Source organism: Coregonus lavaretus (assembly GCF_964263955.1).
Source record: "Coregonus lavaretus genome assembly, chromosome: 28".
NCBI classification, from domain to species: Eukaryota; Metazoa; Chordata; class Actinopteri; order Salmoniformes; family Salmonidae; genus Coregonus; species Coregonus lavaretus.
The window spans coordinates 13882928-13906174 of record NC_140015.1 but is presented as its reverse complement, the minus strand read 5'-3'; the positions used below and the strand labels follow the sequence as shown (position 1 = coordinate 13906174).

The following is a 23247-nucleotide window of genomic DNA, read 5'->3' as shown; positions in this document are numbered from 1 at the left end:
GAGAACACAGAGCTCTGGACCTTATCTCTATTTTCCTGTTCTGGACTTTGTTGATCTGGGAAAGCTTTGTTTGTGCTTGTAATGGAGGTCAGGCCTACACTGTGTGTGTGTGTGTGTGTGTGTGTGTGTGTGTGTGTGTGTGTGTGTGTGTGTGTGTGTGTGTGTGTGTGTGTGTGTGTGTGTCAAATCAAATTTGATTTGTCACATGCGTCGAATACAACGGGTCTAGATTTAACCCGTGAAATGCTTGCTTACGAGCCCTTCCCAACGAGTTAAACAATTATAATAAGAAGGAAAATGGTAACACAAGAGGAATAAAATACACAAGAAATGAGCTATATACAGGGAGTACCAGTACCAGATCAATGTGCATAGGTATGAGATATTTGAGGTAGAAATGTACATGAAGGCAGGGTAAAGTGACTAGGCATCAGGATGGATAATAATAAGAGTGAAATAAAGAACAGAGTAGCAGCAGCAGCATATTGTGTGTGTGTTGTGTCCGTATGTGTGTGTTTGTGTTGTCGGTATGCGTGTGTGTGCGTATGTAGTGTACAGTATGTGAATGTGTGTGGGTTTTGTGAGAGAGTGTCAGTGTAGTGTGTGAGTGTGTATATATATTGTGCGCTGAGAGAAAGGGGGAGGCAGGGAGAGTCAGATAGGGAGGTATAGGGGGGCTTATCGTGGTCTCCTATCACCATAGCTGCAGCGCAAACAGCTGTGTTGGTGCTCCAGGTGTCCCTCCACTGCAGCCATGGGGCTCATGGGAACAGCCTCCCCCACCAGTTTCCCAGCCCTTAGCCAGCCCTCAGCAGCCCTCAGCCATGGAGGAAGGGATTGCCAACGGCTTACAGATGTAGGATTTTAATTTGAGCCAGTTTGCTACAGCAGGAAAATAATCCTGCAGCAACAGGAAATGTGAATTATTATGTGGATTATAATTAATGAACATTTTTTGTAGGGGTTGATACATTTTTCGTGTGTGTGAAATGAATTCACTCAAGCAGTTCTTTTCATCTGTCCTGCATCATATCTACTGTATATTTATGTTTCTCTCCTCTGTGTACTTGTCTCTGAGGTCTTGGCTCGGTCTCCAATGCACCGCATGGTCTCCCTCAGGGTGCCACTTCAACCCTGCACGGGAGGCTGTACTGTTTGAGACATGAAACTGTCAGAAAAGAATGTCGTAAAACTCAGTGATACAAAACACAAACACAGCATAGGTATTCTCTCACGTGGGACTTTCATGAGTTCTACCTGTAGAACCTTCAGTAGAGCTCACTTTTGCCTCAAAGGTCATCAGTAAAATGCCCATGTCTCCTCTGCTGACACCCATGCTGCAGCACAAGTTACCCTTACCCACCAACATAACACCTATTTGTACCCAAACTCCTCAACACCCTCCCAGTCAACCACCAGTAATAACTCCCCATCCAGCCACCTATACTTCAGTGGTAGGCCCCTCCATAGAGGTATGCACTCAGCCCTGTCATAGCTCTAGGCATTGCATGTTCTTGTTGTGGGTTGAGCAATTGCATTAGTCATTTCACATTCCAAATTCCTACCCCATGCCGTATTCCCCAACACTCTCTCTCTCTCCCGCTCTCCTTCATATAATCCATCTCTCTGTTCATCTCTTCATCACTTCCATTTTGCCAGGGCTTGGTAGGGTGTGGCCTGGTTTGGTGGTTTGGGCATACACACTGATGCTATCCTGCAGTACCCTCTACTTAGAGGAGGAAATGTGACTAGACTTTTGACCTGAGGGTTCAAATTACAGGAGGGGACCTTGCTATATGTATGTATGTATCCTGGAGCGAGGTACCTAGCTACCGTAACCTGCTATGCTCCAGTTAACATCTGCTGTACTTGTACAAATAAGTAATATAGAAACCTGACAGCTATGTATGTTGCTACAGATAAGGGCATTCGCTAAGGGACGCAAATGTATCATACAAATACATGTATCAAAATGTCCAAGCCCAGAGCTCAATTAATCTTCATCCATCAGAACATAGTAACCGCCCACTGAACCCGGCCAACACAGACACAAGGGATAGTGTTACTGCCACATTGTGTATGTCATTCACGCCTCTGTTGTGTTTCAAGATGACAGTGAAGAGTTTGAGCCCATCCATCCTTCCTGGCCACCCTCACACACCCGCACATGAACACTGGGACTATAAACACACACACACCACTCTCATTATGCTATCCACAGGTGTGCAAGGCGCAAACACACACATATGCAAAAACAATTATCTTCCCTCACCTTGCTCTTTTCAGTTTGCACATAGAAATACACGAACACACACACACTCACACACGCATGTTACCCCCCTCTGAAGCTCCCCAGACTCCCAACCCTGAGCAGCCTCAGTCCTGTTCCTGGGGGCTTGTGCGTGAGAAGATGGCAGTGGACTCAGCAGCCCCCTCCACTCAGGGCAGTGGGGGGAAATGAAGGCTTTAGGAGTTCATTATAAAACAACAACAGCAGCAGCAGGGGATCAGCCTCCTGGGCTCCAAACGATCCCCCTCTCATCCTTCCATCTACTTCTCTCCCTTTATGTTTCTCTCCATATCTCTCTTTCTCCCCTCGTCCGGCTCGCAGGTAAATGACACATTCTTCCATCTCGTTCTCTTGTTCTTGCGTTCCCGTCCTTTCTCTCCCACTCTCTCTCCCTCTCCACCCCCCTCTTATTGTAAGCAATTATATGTAATAAAGGTAAATGTTGATAAACAGTCATTAGGTGGGGTCATATTTGAGTCAGCAGTCTGCTCATGTCAACCTGTGACCTGTTGGATGTTTTAATAGAGCAGAGCTCATTATGTTAGAGCAGAGAATGTTAATGTCTGATCACTGTGATCAGAGATAAACATCAAAAGCTCCGGGACACGACACACTGTAAATGTAGCAATATCTCAAACAATAAGCCTCTGTGTGATTTGGTTCTCAGTGGAGAGCCTTCTCTCACAGGTATGAGTTTTTCCTGTCTAATCATTAGCGTTAGATATGACCTTTAACCCTTTTCGAGGGGCACACTGTATATTGAGGTCAAAGGCAAAAAACATCACTCTGTAGGAAACATTCTTCTGCATCATCATCATTATTGTTGTCATCATGGCTGGCCTGTTGTGCCAGAGGCAGAACACCTGTATGTGTGTTGCTCTCCTCCCCCTGTATGTGTTGGGCGGTTGGTGGTTGAGAGTGATGCTCTGAGACCACAGTCCTTTCAGATGAAAAGAAGGGCAGGGTAGCACGATCAGGAAGTGGTTTTGCTGGAGAGAGAGACTGCTCGCGTGTGGCGCTCAGGGCAGGTGTATGGCCGTGGCTTCTGTGACTGATTCTGTGATTGATGTTCACGTGTGTGTGTGAGAGAGAGAGAGACATACAGAGAGATAGGGAAAGGGAGAGACAGAAATTGATCAGGGTGAAAGAAAGCAAAGTTCCTGCCAAAAGGCTCCCATGGGAGAAGGCAATACATATGTATACTTCATTTTAAGACAAGAAAGTAAAATATAGTAACAGGTAACAAGCGTGATCATTACTTATAGTAACTATAAATAGAGACATCTTTTTTTTACAAATGTATATGTTCATTTATTTTTATTGCTTTTAAATAAGAATATACAGTATGTCACAATGTAAATCATATTGTTACAGTATACAGCTATGACCCAGTTTAAAGGAATTGTTCATTGATCTAAAAGTTTGACTTTAGTTTCATGAGACACAAGGAAGTATTTGCAAGGCAAATAAATCATTATGATAATTGCCCAAAGACCAGATGAGGTAGAGATATACGATTCCACTGTCTAATATGCTTTGAGCCTGGTATGAGTTATATACATGTACATAACTATATATCTCTGCATAAACAAACAAAAATAAACACTGGCACAGGGAACTGAACAGATTGTAAAATATTTTAAACATAAATGGGTGCCTAAAAGCCCTAGGGGCAGACATGCACCTTTAACCCTAACCCATGGACAGACAGAGAGGTCTGGCGTGGAGAGCTGGAGGAATGGCGGAGTAAAATACTGCTATTTTCTCTGATTGGTAATTGAGAAAACAAGCAGCATGATTGGGCCATTTCAAAGACATTAGAGAACAAAGATGTGCCTGAATTAGACTGTAGAGAAAACGGTTTGATTTGGTCAGGGGAACACACTTGAAAGCACAGCACAGTGTGTGCAGACATGCCCACTTATAAATAAAAATGTGAGTTCTTTACAGTGTCAGCAAAGGAAAAACTTTGTACAGTCTTTTTTATGGACAGTGTTTGGAGTTTCCCTTTGTTTGAGTGCTATTTCCTTTGCATTCTTCCTTTACTGTATTAACAATGTAAAACATGTAGTATTATCATAGACATTCTCACAAGAGACAACAGGTCTACTTTCCCACACAATAACCCTATGACTGCATTTAGTCATAAATGACATACTAACTAGCTGTGATTATAGGCAACCTGTACTAACATTCCATGTTCAGACATCCAGTGATTCAATGGGACTTTTTAAGGTGTGTGGTGGATATCAGTATTGACCCAGATATGTTTCTCACCTTAAAGCAAAGGAGTAAAGTACTATACATAACATAGCCAACATAAGTGCTTCATTTTTCTATTATGAATGAATGAACCCTTAGACTGCTCTCACAGCAAATAAAGAGACAAGCAAACAGCAAATGAGACAGACAGACAGACAGACAGACGGACAGGGAGACAGATGTCAAGAGGCTCTAGATTCCTTTTTGGCATTTTCTGCAGCTTTGGAAATGCTCTAAATCTTGATATAAGCACTACAGCAGAGTAGCAGTTAGACAAACTGACTAAGGAACAGACCGACAAGAGGACAGGACCAATGGAACTGTCAGGGCTCCAACAGAGATGATGTCGCCAAATAATGATGGTGACCTACTGTCCATTCCAGTACCTTGTGAAGAGCCCATTCCCTGTCCATAACTGTCCAACAAGGCAACCCTCTCCCTCTCACTTAAGGTCTGTGATTACAGTGCATTCAGAAGGAGCAAAGCAGAAAGTGGTCTTGATACTGCCTCATTTGAGGAGACAGCGCATATTCGACTCCAACAAGTGGCAACCTACCAACAACATTTCCATGCTTCCCAAAACAGTTCTCAGTTCAGAACAGGCATCTGTAAGGGTATGTTTAAAAGTCAAACCCTTCAATTTATCAAGAGTAATGTCTTTAAGTGGTTCTAGTTCCGCCATTTTGAATGTTCTCTCAGTGTGTTTCCTTTTTCTCTCTCTGTCTCTATTTCTCCCCCTTTTCAGGTATTTTTGCAGGTGTACACTTCCTCCTCCCTGACACAGGTTTCACACTCTACATGGCAGCACCAGCGCACCTGGCAGTGGCAGGAGAGGGTGGTGAGGTGCATGGCCGTGTTGTAGCCGCGCCCGCAGCACAGGCTCTGGCAGCTGGTGTCCTTGGCACAGGAGCGTCCGGCCGTGCCGGGGGAGTAGCGCGACGGCCTGCAGAAGCTGGGGGAGTCCTCCAGGAACACCAGGTCAGTGGAGCGGTGGCTCTGGCCATGGCGACGTGGCCCCGCCAGCTCCGTCTCCCCGGTAGCCGTGTTGGTGACGCTCAGCACACGCACGGCAGTGTCGTAGCGGAACTTGAGCAGCCGCCCGGTGTCATGGAACGGGGACAGCTGCTTCCAGCAGGTCCGCACGGCACAGGAACCGGAGACACCGTGACACTTACAGGTAGTCTTCAGGCCACTCTTCACTGCCTGCAAGGGAAGGAGAAGAGAAAGGAGGGGGAGGGGAAGAGAGTGAGATGTCAGTTTCATCAGTCTGATTCATTAGCTGGGCTCTTATCTTTGGTGCCTATCTAGACAGAGGGAACCAGTTTCCTGTAGGGTGGGTTGGTGGGGCAGGGGTGTGGATGGTCTGGGGCTAGTCATCCTTTAGCTCAGCTCAGTCCGAATGGTTGATATGATGGATTAGGGAGACTGTTCGGCATGCAGTATTTCATTCTCCTGATGTCTCGCATTTAGACAGCGCCTGTGGATTCGTTTTTTCAATGTGTTGAAACTAGCTCTTTCTCACTGCTTCTCTCCTGTCTCTCTCCTATGAAGCCTGAGGCATTAGAGACAGGCAGCACAGTCAGACAGCAGAATCTTTCCACCTTGTTCTTTGTGTGTGCATGCACGGAAAACGATGATAATAGTTTAAAAAGCTTAAACAGTGAGATGGGGAGAGAGTTTGGGTAAGCGGTCAAAGGATGGTGCCCTGCCTTCGTTCAAACATTCACTGAGCTTGGTGGTGGTGTGGTGAGGGGTGGGGTGGAGGCCAGAGACAGGTCATGTGGCTCATCCTTACGGGAGGGGGGAGACCCAGGGGCTACTTCAGGGTTGAAGAGTTCTGCCGCGTTCCGCCCTACACAGGTATGAACCCCTCAGGGGCATCTCAGAACATTACTGAGGGATGAGGGTTAGAGGGGGGTGTTGTGAAAAAAACAGCCACCTCCTGTTCTCTACTGAGCCGTATAGGTGGAAGGTGAGGAAAACACCAAACTCAATAAAGATAAGATAAGATAGACTACTTCAGGTCATCCTGTTGTTTTTCTCTCTCTCTCCCTCTCTCTCTCTCTCCTTCTCTGAAGGGTCTGCTGCCTCAGGTGAAAGGTAAAGGGGAAGAGCCTTGGGGGTGGCTGTTACTAAGCTACACACACAAACACACACATAGTGGTTACCGTATGAACATTATGTGGATTTATGGAGAGGAGCACAGTTCAGCGCCATACATGTGGAAAAAATGCTCGCTCGTATATTAAAAGAGGCCACAGTTATAATCGTTCTCTCTGACGGGAGACCTTTAATTTTCTGTGGGCCCGCACAGCAAGCTTTATCATGCCTGCCTGGGAACACCTGGCTCCAGGGATCTGACAGCAGTCTGTCTCCTATCCCTGTTACTAGCTGCCTCCCTCAGCCTCGACCAGCCCAGGCTCTCTATCCACCAGGGCTACAGGAAGGGAGACACCATGCATGGGGAGTGGACTACTGGCACTGGATGAGATATATGGGCGAGGAGTCAGGGCGAGACATGGTAAAGTCACACAGTCCCTGCCGCCTCGGTTGGAAGAGTGCATTGTATGATAAGCAGTGTTGGGGTTATCTTTGGCTGGTGGGTCTAAAATGATGCTGTTATTGGCTAATATGTTTATGATGCTCTCCTGAGCTTGGGAGGAAACTACTCACTACTGGCATAGTCTTATATCTTTCTTTTTTGAAAAAATGTACTTAAGCCACAATAGTGTCACTCACAATTGCTTAATGGGCATCTTGTTGTTTTGCTTGAGCTTATCCACACGTCAACACTCACTCACTCACTCACCCGGATTCCAACGTTCATGTTGTGGGAGTCGATCTGCGCCCTCAGGTCTTTGCTGACCCTCTTCTGGCCCAAGAACTTCTTGAGAAATTTGGTGCTGTATTTCAAGTTGTCACCGCAGACCCCCCACTGCCATGCCTCGCGATGCTGTATTCCTGGGGAGTCATCGCACGTGCACCTCTCCATTCGGCCTGAGCTGCAAGCCTTTGCTAGTGCGTGGGACAATGCCGCTGAAGACACCGCAAGAAGAAAGGCCGTCTCCTTGAAGCCTGGAATAGACAAATGATATCAACAATTAATAATAGGCTACCATACATTTTTATTTATTTATTTTTTTGAATTTCGTTTACTCCTCGTAAATAGGCTAGGCCCAGACATGCAAAGACTAGACTATCATCCAAGCTCATTAGATACATATTTAGGTTACATTCTACTCCCATGTTTCTACTCCAGTGTTCCATTTAAAGAGTTGTGTCATGATTCCTCTTCTGACCGTTCCCGGTGGTTTGGTTATTTGCTTAGCCCAGAGACATCGCTATGGTGTATTTTGAACCAATTAATTATTATTTTGACTAGGAAGGATTTTCTTCCCCAGATGAAAGTGAGTAATCACGCCGCCCTTTTCCTCTGGGAACTGGGCGCTTTTCCGAGATAAAAATAACCACTGGGCCCCCGTAGGCTCCGCCGCACCGGGCTTTTTGGCTCTCTAGCCCTTAATTAACTCCATGCTGACCTGTTCATGGTTCTTCGTGCTGATAGCATACCCATGCTCTAAAAGTATTTTATATGGGGTGGCGCGTTAGCTGCTATAGTAGGCTATACAGTGAGGGAAAAAAGTATTTGATCCTCTGCTGATTTTGTACGTTTGCCCACTGACAAAGACATGATCAGTCTATAATTTTAATGGTAGGTTTATTTGAACAGTGAGAGACAGAATAACAACAACAAAATCCAGAAAAACGCATGTCAAAAATGTTATAAATTGATTTGCATTTTAATGAGGGAAATAAGTATTTGACCCCTCTGCAAAACATTACTTAGTACTTGGTGGAAAAACCCTTGTTGGGAATCACAGAGGTCAGACGTTTCTTGTAGTTGGCCACCAGGTTTGCACACATCACAGGAGGGATTTTGTCCCACTCTTTGCAGATCTTCTCCAAGTCATTAAGGTTTCGAGGCTGACGTTTGGCAACTCGAACCTTCAGCTCCCTCCACAGATTCTCTATGGGATTAAGGTCTGGAGACTGGCTAGGCCACTCCAGGACCTTAATGTGCTTCTTCTTGAGCCACTTTTTTGTTGCCTTGGCCGTGTGTTTTGGGTCATTGTCATGCTGGAATACCCATCCATGACCCATTTTCAATGCCCTGGCTGAGGGAAGGAGGTTCTCACCCAAGATATGACGGTACATGGCCCCATCCATCTTCCCTTTGATGCGGTGAAGTTGTCCTGTCCCCTTAGCAGAAAAACACCCCCAAAGCATAAGGTTTCCACCTCCATGTTTGACGGTAGGGATGGTGTTCTTGGAGTCATAGGCAGCATTCCTCCTCCTCCAAACACGGCGAGTTGAGTTGATGGAAAGAGCTCGATTTTGGTCTCATCTGACCACAACACTTTCACCCAGTTCTCCTCTGAATTATTCAGATGTTCATTGGCAAACTTCAGACGGGCCTGTATATGTGCTTTCTTGAGCAGTGGGACCTTGCGGGCGCTGCAGGATTTCAGTCCTTCACGGCGTAGTGTGTTACCAATTGTTTTCTTGGTGACTATAGTCCCAGCTGCCTTGAGATCATTGACAAGATCCTCCTGTGTAGTTCTTGGCTGATTCCTCATCGTTCTCATGATCATTGCAACTCCACGAGGTGAGAGCTTGCATGGAGCCCCAGGCCAAGGGAGATTGACAGTTATTTTGTGTTTCTTCCATTTGCGAATAATCACACCAACTGTTGTCACCTTCTCACCAAGCTGCTTGGCGATGGTTTTGTAGCCCATTCCAGCCTTGTGTAGATCTACAATCTTGTCCCTGACATCCTTGGAGAGCGCTTTGGTCTTGGCCATGGTGGAGAGTTTGGAATCTGATTGATTGATTGCTTCTGTGGACAGGTGTCTTTTATACAGGTAACAAACTGAGATTAGGAGCGCTCCCTTTAAGAGTGTGCTCCTAATCTCAGCTCGTTACCTGGATAAAAGACACCTGGGAGCCAGAAATCTTTCTGATTGAGAGGGGGTCAAATACTTATTTCCCTCATTAAAATGCAAATCAATTTATAACATTTTTGACATGCGTTTTTCTGGATTATTTTGTTGTTATTCTGTCTCTCACTGTTCAAATAAACCTACCATTAAGATTATAGACTGATCATGTCTTTGTCAGTGGGCAAACGTACAAAATCAGCAGGGGATCAAATACTTTTTTCCCTCACTGTATAGTTTAGCCTGGCTCTTTATTTTGAGATCACTCACCTACCACACAGCAGTCAATTTATAAATTAAAAATACTTCAATTTTCAATCAATTGCATTATTGCACTTGAGAAATCCTTTGCATCATCAAGTAGTAATTTGACCCTTACAATATTCACAACACAACAGCAGTCTAGGCTATTAGGCCTACATATTTGCATGCTTCGCATGATGCTTCCCATGATGCGTCCATCCAGATAGAAATCTTTCCCTCATATCTCTCTGTGTGTAAATACATGCAACTCTATGAATTGATGACATATTATTGCACCTCTTTTCAGAAGACTCCCGCGGCCGTCCAAGCTACAGTTCCAGCGCTCGTTCCGGAATTGATAGCGGCACTCCAAGAGGCTGAGGCGCACTGATTCACGCAGCGTCTCCGCCAAACCCGGCTCGCGGCGACACAGTCGTTTCTGCCTACGGGTCAGGGTCATCTGCTCGCATTGTTTCAGGTGAGCTTTTCCCGTTGGAGGTTCATTGGAGAACGGCGCAGGCAAAAAGACCAAGGGCTCTCGGCCTGTCAGCCTTTCAAAGGAGACAAATGTATACATTCAGTGCAGTATAGCAGTTATCACTGACGTTACCAAATTCAAAAGGAAAATGTCATATAAATCGTCTTATCAAGAGAATATAAACATGTAGACCTATAAATAATACCCAACGTTATGGTGGTCCTGAAAATAAAGAAAACATGTTGTTCGAGACTAATTTCTATAACATGTCCAAAATAATTACATTTTGTTTATAGAGCCATAGCCTATAAATGTAAACAATGTGTATAGTTTTTGCTGACTGTACAAGCTTTTAACAACACACTACACATAGGACTACCCGCAATTATGTATAAACGTAGTAAATCATATCAAAATGTCTGAATTTGCTTCCAAAGTAAAATTACGCACATATAGACCTTATATTTGACTTCGTCTGTCCTACCCACATGCGCCCAACAAAACCAAACAATAATGCTAAAAAAGGAATCTGAGTGAAGCATTCTATAATTTTAAAATAAAATATGAGTACAAATCTGTTTATGCATGCAAGTTAGCTCACTCATACACATTTTGGCTATTGCCAAAAAGTGAGAGAATTGAGGTGGTGCCAAACTCGAGAGGTCAGGAAACCGTGAAAAACCACTCACACTCACAGCAAGTCATATATTATACAACGGCTATGTTAAATATTCAAATGTTCTGCTCTGAGACTTATTTTGCAAATGAATAATAATCAATAATATTATCATAATATGTAGTGGTATTATAAGGCTGTAGGCCTATTTGAAAAATGGTCACATAGCCTGGGAAACTAGCCTACTTTGTTTACTTTTAGATACCAGAAAAATGCAAACATAAATCATCTCTGTGGACTTGAACATCCAAACAAGTCGACAGCAACAGTCCTACATTAAGGTATCGTGCGTAATTGCGCACGATAGTCATGGAACGTTGGGCTTCCATCATATAGGCAGGCTATGTACATCGCATCACATGCATTATTTCTTACCGACATCGATCTGCTGTGTTTGTTAGAAGCAAGGAAAAGACAATAAAACTGCAGAGACATTACAGTAAAAGAGTTGTGGCTGACCCAAAATATGCTGCAGTGTGCGAGAGGAGGATGCAGATCGCAATGAGTCGCAGTAGGCAGGCGGTCCTTGGGAGCCTAGAGCACATGATGACGGGTCGACGCTGCTCTTCATCTCGCTGATTCTGCACTGGGAAAGTCTGTGCCGTCTGGCAGGCTCACCTCCTAAGTGGCCCACACAAACTTCGGTCCACTGCAGCAGGCGCGATCCCAAGGGAGGCAAGGCCTCTGGGGAGCGCATCATCGCGCCACACGCCCATTGGACTCCCTAACCGCCCCGCCCTAACCATTGAAACGCCACCCACTTAGATGGAAATGACAGGTAGGATGTCTACCTGGCTGTGATGAGCTTTTGTCATTATCGTGCCTCATATTCAAACTTGCTGGTGCATTTTCATTCTACCCACTGACATATCTACTGTTCCATGTTTATGGTGGATACACCAGTGGCAAGTGTATGGGCATATACCAGAATAACTATAGGCTATAGGATGTGGCTGGCTATAGAATGCCAATAACCAAGTGTGCTCCTTTAAGAAGGTATGTGGCTGGCTGAGAAGGTAGACATAGCCTACAAATAGAAACATGCAGATACACTTGTTATAGCAAAAATGGATCATGGATCTTGGATTATAGGCATAGGATTACATAACATCTACTAGGCAAATAATTGGCTCTCCACCATCACTTGCTTTCTATTTTCCATTGTGAGCAAAGACTTGCTGATGGTCTGTCTCATTCTTCATAACTCTATTTTAATTTTGGTCATACAAACCACCAAGGCTCCAATCTAATTTTCTCTACCTAACAGTGGTTTTTCTTTGATTCTTACTTACTGTTTCATAGCAGAAGGGAAAAAACGTCTATAAAGACATTTTTGTACTCAAATGGATTACCTCTTTATTTTGTAATATATTAATACTAATGTGGGCACTTGACCAAACACCTGCAGGGAGAAGCAACACATTGTGGGACAGACAGCCCTCCTCAACACACAAACTAATAACAAGTGGCATGCCCTCTGCCCACTGCCTAGTCACAGTGAATAAGACATTACTGTATAACAACACATAGACAAACATCTAGAATAAGCTTTTATTTTAATGTAATGCATCTCAAGGCTTATACCCCCCTAATTATTGGATATTCTGTGCTTCATTACACCTGTAGATATAGCTGCCTACCACCCGTGATGTCTCAGTCCATAGACCATTTTCATATAAAATCCCTTTTATTCACTTCATTGTCAACAGCAACAACAACAACAACAACTCTGGTTTACAATCACCATGTGGATGAATGGGCAATCAAAGATCTAGTTGTCTGCTCAGTGTGGCACCTGCATAACTGAGGGAACCAGACAACCAGCTAAATTAGATAACCATGAGCACAACCACATGAAAGGTGGACAAACTTCCAACTGATGATATTGCACTCACATAGGTCTAGGGCTTTGCCTATCATTTCAGAGTGGTTGACTTATGGAAAGGAAACAAGAAACGGATACTATTGGCTTTGACTTATTGGGACATTATGACTGCAGCATGGAGATGGTCCCATCTAGTGGATTTAATATGAACAACACACATTGTGAGCGTTTAATGATGACCCCCAACAACCTTGATGAACGCTTGAACCCTGATGCACCTTGAACCTCGCAACCCACTTCTCCCCTCTGCCCGCTTCCAGGGGCCCCCCCAACTCCAGGTTACCTGTTGGCCCTATAGACCTAGCTGTCATTGTAGACCTTGCATGTCAGTGTTGGCCATAGAGATCCCATTAAATTACTTAATTAGTATTCTAATTCCTAATTCTATGGTGTTGGCTCTTACTCTTTCAGGCTGTTTAAAAGATGAATGACTGAAACAGGCTGGAATTCTTGGATCAGAAATGTAAATTGTAGGCTGTTGCCTATTGAGTGAGATGATGATCTCTATGACATTATAGGCAACTAGCCTAGCCATAAGGCCAATAAGGCAGCACTTGCTTTCCATATCCAATGTAAGGCTATACACACCCATGGTCCTGTAATTTCCTGACGTTTTATTTTCTTCTGGATTGAACAATTGCAACCGGATTGTTTTGTTTGCTATCCTTCCCAATGATGATGGGTTGGGCCAGTGGCACATTTCTTCAGTCTCCATTGAAGCCGGAAACATGGGGCGGGGAAGAGTCGGGGATGCTTGATCCTACGGGAAGTTTGACTGCTCTTTCAGTTTGTAGGGCAAACTGGAGGAGGGCTTTTTGTAAATCTCCGCCCTGAACATAAAATGTTGTGCATCGATTGGTCCGTAGCACGGCAAGGTGGGTTTTTGTGACTTGCATAGATAACATGATTGGTGAAGAATTTACGATGTGCAACGTCCATGACGCGGCTTTCTTGACACTTGTGAAAGACGCCATTTTGTAGTTAGCGGTGAATAGGAGCGTAAAAGAAAGATCGAGAAAGCGCCACTAAAAGGTAAAATGTAGCAATATAAGATATGTCATTTCTAGTCTTCTTTATTTTCATGTATCTGGAATGCAAACGATTGCTTATTTGCTTTTGGCTTGACCGCAAGCTTTGACACCGAATCCCCTGCGTAGACTCAAGCGAGGATCATCTGCCATCAATAGCTAGCTAACGTTCGCTAGCTCGTACGGCATCATATTCTCACGACCTGTAAAAGTCGCGAAAGCATTATTCAGCTAACTGTTAACGTTACTGAAGTTGTGTCCGTAAGTATTCGCTGGTCATTGTGATTGGACATTTTGCTTCTTCCTATTTTGACAGTCATTATATTAAGCCGCTTGTTTGTGCTAACTAGCCAACGGCGTTAGCAAAATTAACGTTAGCTAGCTAGCTGGCTAGCTACGCATATTTTCTGACTGCGTAACGTTAATTTACGTCGATTGAGATTTGAGTCGTCCGCCGCTTATTAACTAGCTAACCGACTTTAAACACGTCTCTAAATGAATGTAGTTAACCAGCCTGTGGCTTAAACGGTAAGGTAACTTGGACGTGGTGGTCTCCACGGCCTTCTAGCTGGGTAACTAAGCTGTGCTGGGAAGCTTTAGCTAGCGTAGTTGTTGGTATTGGATGGTTAGATTTGGTTTTGTAAATTGTTGTCAGTGTCTTCAAACTAAACAGGTCACATGGTTAGTCACTAACTAGTGAGTTACAAATTAATGTAGCTAACTAGCTGAACACTTATGTTAGACCCAAGTAATTTTAATGGACAGACAACTGAAGCAGAATAGTGTGTGTGTGTGAGAGATACATACATAGCTACACACATCTTTGTGTTATGACTTCGAGACCCATGTCTAGACACCCATGTCTCTGTCTTCCATACATTTCTATTTTCAAACATTGAGTTCTCCAGGAATCTCTGTTGCTGATTTCCCTCCTTTGTTCAGGTCCTGATGAGGGGCTGATCAAACAACCAGTTGAACAGGTTAACCCCAGCATGCCTGACGTTTCGACTTTCCCTTATGGGAAAACATTTACATTTACATTACATTTACGTCATTTAGCAGACGCTCTTATCCAGAGCGACTTACAAATAGGTGCATTCACCTTATAGCCAGTGGGATAACCACTTTACAATGTGGGGGTGGGTTGGAGTAAAGGGGGGGGGTAGAATGATTACTTTATCCTATCCCAGGTATTCCTTAAAGAGGTGGGGTTTCAAATGTCTCCGGAAGGTGGTGAGTGACTCCGCTGTCCTGGCGTCGTGAGGGAGCTTGTTCCACCATTGGGGTGCCAGAGCAGCGAACAGTTTTGACTGGGCTGAGCGGGAACTATGCTTCCGCAGAGGTAGGGGAGCCAGCAGGCCAGAGGTGGATGAACGCAGTGCCCTCGTTTGGGTGTCTGGACTTAACAGAAAAATGTCCACTATTTGCCTGTCCAACCAGAAAATGTGCCTCCTTGATGCCCCTAGTGTTACCTCAATATTAATGTCACTCACTAGCTCAGCCTTCAACTGTGCATACATACATCTGTGTTGCAGATAATGGTTTTCAAAGATTTTTCAGGATGAGCAAAACGGCCCTCCCTCTCCCACATTGGCATTCTAGTGAAGGTCATAGGGATGATGTGTGTTTGATAGATTTTTCAGCTCAAGAATGAATTGAAGAAATAGGCTATGCTACACATAGTGTACTGTATGTAGTAGGCTTTACATCACCCCCTTGTTGTTTGGCCTGTCAATTATTAATCCACATTGGCTCTGCTGAATTTTTTATGAGCATCTCCTTTGGTAACTGACACCTCTGTTAGAACCCCTTAACACCAACTGCTGATGCACCCCAAAAAGACTCAGCTGCAGGCAGCCTATATCACATGCATACTGTGATAAGTTCACTTAACTTCTCTCTGATGACTTGCTGCTCGCCTCCCATACCCCTCCCCTCCCCCATCATTCCTGTTTCCTCAGAGGATGAAGCATTTTGAGCACTTCCTCTTTGCTTTAGTTGAGGAACAGGATGGACAATCCTGATCCAAATGAGCTGTCAAGTCATTGTTGTGATGTCATTGTTAGAAATCTGCAAGCTATGAGCTTTTCTAGTCCTGAAACTCCCCTCTGTGGAATGTCTATTGGCTAGCGCTAGATTAGTTGTCACATTCTGAATCCAGGAAGGCACTTTGTGAAACTGACATCTGCCAGTATTGATGACGTTAGAACTCAAATCACACCCCTCCTAGCTCTTGTTTGCCTACAGTCATTGTATAGTGGATTTCAGAGCTGCCAGGGCGTGTGTCATATTTAAATGGCTTCGGCATGTTTCCACTGAAGAACGGCATTATGAATTATGTTAATTAGTCAACCATTTGCCACACAATTGTCTTGAAGGAGTCTAATAGTAATACTACTGTTGTTATCTTATGCATTTCATTCATAGGCATGTGTTAGTGGGAGGGTTTTTGCACAACATCAGAGTTGTGTAGCAATATTTTCCATTATTTTATAAGTCATTCTTGTCCTTTGGAGAAAGACTTAAGTGTTCAATAGCCTATTTGGTGTGACAGGATCATTGTTTCTCTGTATCTCTCCTGGTTAATTCAGCAGTGTGTCTCTGCTTACAGGTGTGTCGTTACCTGTCCCATATCCAGCCTCTAGTACTCTGGTTCCTCATTCCTCTGAGCGCTGACCTATATTCGCCACATCACTGGCCTCATTGTGTGCTTTTCCTTGAGCTCAGCCTGCCTGCTCTTATTGTTTCACCTACAACACCTGAATGGGTTGTTTATACTGTAGTCCCATTGTCCCCTACTCTTGCCCAGTTTGTATTAAGACTGCTAACTTGTCTCAAATATGAATCTGTTTTTGTCATAGTGTTTAGGGTACAAATAGCCTTGAAGCGTATTTTTCTGAAGTGAGCCTGTTTCATCATAGGCCGTGTCTTAAATCACTTGATTCTGTGATGTGCTTGGCAACATACTGAATAATGTGAAGGATTGTTATTGCAATCAATATGCCTAATTCAAAATGAATGTCGACAATTGATATATTTGTGGGTCGTTCCATGAAAAGAGTGCCTATTGCATCCCTTTGATATTTTAAGTAGGAATTCTGCACCAATATTGGATTTTAAAAGCCTGTTATATTAAATGCGGTGCCATTTAATATTATAAACCACATGGAGAATTCAATAAATCTGCTAAAGTTCCAAAATTCAGCATTTTGACGTCCCTCCGTCAACTCTCACTTCTATGATGTTTGCAACGCCAGGGTTGTGGGTTTGATTCCCACAGGGGGCCAGTATAAAAATAAATAATGTATTCACTAACTGTAAGTCGCTCTGGATAAGAGCGTCTGCTAAATGACTAAAATGTAAATGTAAATGTATGATGATTTTAACCCACTTAATCCCAAAATGTCTGAGTTTCAGCATCATTGCAAAGCCCTAGTCATTTTGGTGCTTGACAGTCATTTCTGTCCTTCAACCCTGTTATGTGAACTGAACTCTCGTTTTAATATGGTGACACTGTCTTTAAAATTATTTTTTTGTCCGAAGAAACTTTGAACATCTAATAGTCAAATCATAGAGTAAAAACAGGTGAGCTGGTTCTACTCTTTTTGGCCAGTTATTGTGGTAGAAAACTGAGAGGGTCGAGCATAACATGTCAACCCTGTTACCCATAGACTAGAAATGTAACAAGTAATTTTTTTGTGTGAAGCTTGTATTCAATTGCCACTCCCTGTTGCACACAAGTTTTCGTGACAGTTTCCCTGTCACAAGTGGATTTATGGCAGATTTGAAGAAAAACCCTGTTACTTTATTTGGCACTTAATAGGCACTTAATATAGTAATTTATTTTTAGATGGGAAAATGTGTTTTTTATGAAGTTGAACATGTGCTCTTTATGACAGAGTGTTAAAATTAGGTGAAATCAAAAGTTGTTTGACTAAGTTACACTTATCTAAAGGCACCAAATTGGTGGAAAGACCCGTGTACATTTTGAAACGCATTTCAACAGTGAGAGAGTTATATAGAAAAAAAACATGAATTAGTTCTATGGTATTAGACATGTATGTAGGCTACTATTTGGGACTGACTGGGCTATTATATTCTAATCGTTGTGGATGATGTAACAGAGCCTGTTTGTGTTCTTGCCTGGTGGGTGTTGGGCAATAGGTGTTCAGGTGGAGCTATGTTGTAACCAGTCTCTAACCCTGGATCATGTCTCTGGTCAGTGCTCTGCCAGTCATGTGATCCACTGCTCTGCTCCTGGCTATGAGTAAACAGTTGCCTGCCACTCAGAACAACACTGACCTGCAGCCCCTTCAGCAAAGTCCTGCTGGTGTGTGGTGTGTGAGACCCAGAGGCGCCGCTGTGAGGGCCCATTGTTAAGACGCAAAATAAACACAGACCGGGACTGAATGCTTTTCTCAGCACTTTTTCTCCCCCTCATGAATTTACTCTCTAATATGGTTGCCCTTTATCAGAGATAAGGAAGCTTAGCCTGACATTATTACCCTCACAGGTCAAAAATCCTTATGAAATTACCAAGGATGGGAATCTGTATTTACATTTTATAAATTGGTTAATAAAAAATGTCTGGTTTTACACCGACCCCACACCACCCACATTGCATGTGGGAGCGGTGCAGAATATTTTAAAGTTGACATGTTAATCAATTATTTCATCCACACTGCTCACATGCATCAGCGAGCATTTGTGTTACTGAACATATGTGGACGCACACACGCGGCCGGTTTAGCCCGGTGTTAGGCGCAATGAATGTTGTACGACTACTAGCCTAACCGTTTTTGTTTCTGTCTCCCTTCCTCCAGATTAGCCAAGATGGGGAACATGTTTGCAGGCCTGTTTAAGAATCTCTTTGGTAAAAAAGAGATGAGGATTCTGATGGTGGGGCTGGATGCTGCCGGCAAGACCACCATCCTGTACAAGCTCAAACTGGGAGAGATCGTCACCACAATCCCTACCATCGGTGGGTAGCCTAGCCTTATCCACCTTACCTCTCTCGTCACACACTCCTCACGTCCCAGAAACAAAGCCCCCCTGAAATTCTCCCTGTAACTCCTCCAATTCCTTGGTCCAGATTGTGATTTCATGCTGTCTAGGCTCCTTTTTGTTTAGTTGTAGGGGAGTGGAAATGAATCTCATAAGTACAGCCATGTACTCCCTCTGTCCCCATCTCCTCCTCATCCTAGCACTGATCACTGCCCACATGCCTAGAGTAGCTGCCGTAAGCTCCCCTCTGGCTCTGAAGTAATGAGAGTGGGGCCCTGTTAAGGCCAACAGTCAGCCTGTACATGGATTTCTTTAGGAGACGTGGGCTGATGACATTTCATATTCCAGTAGATGTTCATTCACTTTGCATATTTTCTTCAAATATACATTTTGATTTGCAGCAGCAATCAGGCAAAGACATTTCATGCATACATTTGTGTTGTTAAGGGAGTGACTTAGCTTGCCTGTTTGGGATTGCTGATATCTCCTCTCAGACAGCCTCTTGGAATGTTAGTGTCTTAGGTCGCTGACGTAACTGATCTTTCCCATACTCCCTCTCCCTCGCTCCAATTCTCTCTTGCTCTCTGTCGACAGGTTTTAACGTTGAGACTGTAGAATACAAGAACATCAGCTTTACAGTGTGGGATGTGGGCGGTCAGGACAAGATCAGGCCTCTGTGGCGGCACTACTTCCAGAACACCCAAGGTGAGTGGACACTGTCACCAGAACCCCCTCAGCACCATCTTCATTCTTTCTGACTTTTTGAGTTGGGACTGTCCCGGGTAAATGTTCCTATTTTCCTCACCCTCTGTCCTTTTCTCTCCCTCTGCTTGTCAGGTCTGATCTTTGTGGTGGACAGTAATGATAGGGAGAGAGTGAACGAGGCGCGGGAGGAGCTGACAAGAATGCTGGCTGAGGACGAGCTGAGGGACGCCGTGCTGCTTGTGTTCGCTAACAAACAGGTGAACTGACTAACTGGGGAGAGACACTAGGGCGTCGGGAAAACAGTAGGCTTTTTACCTGCTACACTGGACGTGTAAATCTAGCTTGACGCATAAAATGTGAGCCACTTAAATCAAGTGTTCTTGGCGTGAGCGTTGCATCAAAATACATTTTACACTGAGCAGAGTGAGAATCTAACAAACAGGTGAGCCCACAACACTAAGGTTGTGTTTACACAGGCAGACCAATTCTTATATTTTTTCCACTAATTGGTCTTTTGACCAATCAGATCAGATATTTTACATTTAAGTCATTTAGCAGACTTACAAATTGGTGCATTCAACTTAGGATAGCCAGTGGGACAACCACCACTGGGGGAGGGGGGGTGTAGAAGGATTACTGTTATACTATTCCAGGTATTCCTTAAAGAGGTAGGGTTTCAAGTGTCACTAATTGGGCAAAAGATCAGAATTGGGCTGCCTGTGTTAACGCAGCCCAAGGCATCACTAGTAAACTGCATCTGGAATTGGTACTACAGTATTGTTATTCATATGGTTTGCAGATACTAGTAGTTAAACTCAAGGTCATACAATGGACTCCCTCTATACTAAGATGGCTTGTGAAGGTCTGTTGCAGACGCATGTTTTCCTGGGTTAACCCTTTTCTGTCCATATCTCCACTCTTCAGGACCTCCCCAACGCTATGAACGCAGCGGAGATCACAGACAAGCTGGGCCTGCACTCCCTGCGCCAGCGTAACTGGTACATCCAGGCCACCTGCGCTACCAGCGGGGACGGTCTCTACGAGGGCCTCGACTGGCTCTCCAACCAGCTGAAGAACGCAAAATGATCCACCATTCCACCGTCTGTCTGCCGTCTGCGTCTTTGTCTGCGTAGTGTGTTATTGGCGACAGCGCTGGTCCCAGCCCCCTCTCTCTCCTCCCGTCTCTCTCACTCCATCCCCTCGAACCATTGGGGCTTTGACCAGTGCTACCCCGCATAAGCGTGTGAGTGCAAGTGTTTGGGTGGATCTTAATGTGTATGTATGTGTGGGTGCATGTGTGTGAGCCGGGAGTGGGAGCAGCCCTGCTGTGCCTTCAACAGAGTCACTCTCACCCATGGAAATGATAGCATGGCTAACTCTCTAGCACCTCCTCCCATCCCTCCCCTCCTGCCCAACCCTCAGCGGCTCTTAAGACACCCTGGTTTTCACAAGGCAAAGAAAGACCCAGGATGCTTAGTCTAATGTGTAATCTGAAAAATGAATAAAGTTTATAGATTTAAAAACAAAAAACGTTGATTTTACATCCACTAGTGTTGCGATCTGTAAGACTCTTGTTAAACTGTTGGTTTGAGACCCCACACTATGAAATACATCTCAATGTAACCTGTATCAGGTTGGAAAAAAGACAAATAAAAATAGCTTTTCCATCCTAGATCCTTCTTTGCTTTATTTGGAAAATCATGCTGTTTTGTTCTAGTATGTCCAACCGCATAGTTCTGGCTGTCTTGTGAACACTAGCTAATAAATTATTAGCTAGCATTCAATCCCTCTCCTAACCCTCAGAAACCTCAATTGAAGCACGACATATTAGTGATGTCACCATGCCCCTCGTCCACTCGGTTTTGTTGTTGAGAAGCGTATCCACCTTAGTCTCTACGACGGTGGTGCTTGATAAGTCCTGCAGGACTTTAGGGTCAGCTGTTTGGTAGGCATTACTGACTGAAATTAGTTGTTACTATTGTTTTCGGTTTATTATAATGGAGACTGACTTTACATGCTGGCTCCATGTAAATAAGTTGTTGATCTAAATGTAACCATGGTAACCAGCTGCTGACCCTGCTGCCCTCAAGTGATGGCCTCTTTATCACGCTGCATCTTTATTGGTGTCTAACAACACTAAGTGATGTTCCTTTCACAGGGCCTTGTGAGATCATTGATAATGTTTTGATTGAGTGAACGATCCTTACCGCCGGGTATGGAAAACGCAATAAATTGTGTGTGTGATTGTGTAGTAGGACTCTACTACCTATGCTAGGCAGAGGGTCAGTGTAGTTGAGTGTAGCTAGCCACAGCTCTGCGAGTACATTGGGTGAGTGTACATGGGATTGGTCGGGTGTTTTCAGCACCATTCCTGTCCACTGGAACAGCGAGGCCTTTTGAGAGTTGCTCCCACTCTGGCTTTCTCCTCATTACATTTTCTGTTGTCTACTTTTTTCTTTTTATTATATTTTTATTTACATTTTTCTTTTTTGTACAGATTACCTGGTTCCCTTTGTCTAGCATGATCTGAGGAGCCAGGTGTGCAGTGTTTCAATCAAAATGCTTTAGGTTTGACTTATGAAGGGCTGGTTGTGTTTGGGTTAGCTTTTAGGATGTTGACTGCAGAGTTGGGCTTTCCTGCAGGGCATGGGGTGTGCCTGATGGGTCACTTCCAGCAGAGGAGGCTGGTGGGAGGAGCTATAGGAGGACGTGCTCATTGTAATGACTGGAATGGAGTTGAACGGGGTTTCGATATGTTTGGTACTGTTCCATTGATTCCATTCCAGCCATTACAATAAGCCCCTCCTATAGCTCCTTCCATCAGCCTCCACTGACTTTTAGGTGCACTAACACGGCACACACACTGTTCTCCAATTCCTCATAGTGCTGTGTTGTTATCAAGGTCTCATGGCATTCAATGTGTTACGCTTTTCTTCAGCCTGCAATCCAAACTGAATTGTTGATGTTAACACACACCCTATGCTTGGTTTTCTAGGTTGTTTGCTCTATGTGTCGTTGGGGTTAGTTATTCCGGTTCTGCAGCACAGGTAGTCACATCTTCCCCTTCGCTCCATGTGAAACATGACCAGCTTGCACAATAATACAATAGTACTGTAACTATAGACCATGGAAGGTTGCTCCATCAACCTCTTTACAACAAGCATCAGAGGGAAAGCTTGAGCTTCCTGCTCACATCAGCAGTGCTCTCATTGACAACCCTCTCCCATGAGCATCGCCATAGCAACTACACCAGCAGACAGTCACCATGTGCAAATTAAGCTGTGGCTATTCTCCACAGTCAACACACAGCTTCAAAATGTATACGATAACTGACATGGTTTTCTGTACATCCATGTATTCCAAAGGTTACTGCGAATTTAGTTGAGAAACCCTTAGTACACTGTACTGTACACACCACCTGCTGATTGAAGTTGACCCTAAGGTCACAGCCCTACACTGACCTCTTGAGGGAAGCACTGACCTTTACCCTTGTATCTGTGTACAACTGGACAATTAGATCTCTTTTTCTTTCTTTTATGAATTGCTCCAGAAAAATCGTTTCAGCAAATGAATAACTCTAATCTACTTTTTGGCCTTTTGCTTCTGTCATGATATTTTAGAGTTTAGTACCTAAAGGAAAATCCATTGAATTGAATGATGAGCGTCATTTCCGGTATAG

At 44.1% G+C, this 23247-nt stretch overlaps 2 protein-coding genes across 2 annotated transcripts; one reads left to right on the top strand and one right to left on the bottom strand.

Annotated features, from left to right (window-relative positions):
• Positions 1-3583: 3583 nt before the first annotated feature.
• LOC311103714 (protein Wnt-9b-like) lies at positions 3584-11491 on the bottom strand (the record flags this gene model as incomplete). Its single annotated transcript, XM_084145330.1, has 4 exons — positions 3584-5755; positions 7362-7627; positions 10090-10343; positions 11406-11491. The coding sequence occupies 4 exons, from the start codon at positions 11489-11491 to the stop codon at positions 5294-5296; spliced, it is 1068 nt and encodes a 355-aa protein (XP_084001456.1). The 3' UTR covers positions 3584-5293.
• Positions 11492-13740: 2249 nt separating this feature from the next.
• On the top strand, positions 13741-21240 carry LOC311104408 (ADP-ribosylation factor 2). Its single transcript, XM_084146228.1, has 5 exons — positions 13741-13863; positions 18683-18840; positions 19458-19568; positions 19701-19825; positions 20493-21240. The coding sequence occupies exons 2-5, from the start codon at positions 18693-18695 to the stop codon at positions 20652-20654; spliced, it is 546 nt and encodes a 181-aa protein (XP_084002354.1). The 5' UTR covers positions 13741-13863; positions 18683-18692; the 3' UTR covers positions 20655-21240.
• The last annotated feature ends 2007 nt before the right edge of the window (positions 21241-23247 follow it).

What these genes read in the sequence shown, in the direction of transcription:
- LOC311104408 (XM_084146228.1), top strand. Translation starts at nt 18,693, where the DNA reads ATGGGGAACATGTTTGCAGGCCTGTTTAAGAATCTCTTTGGTAAAAAA. An exon ending in CTACTTCCAGAACACCCAAG is followed by an intron (nt 19,569 to 19,700) that starts GTGAGTGGACAC and finishes TCTGCTTGTCAG; the next exon opens with GTCTGATCTTTGTGGTGGAC. An exon ending in TTGTGTTCGCTAACAAACAG is followed by an intron (nt 19,826 to 20,492) that starts GTGAACTGACTA and finishes TCCACTCTTCAG; the next exon opens with GACCTCCCCAACGCTATGAA.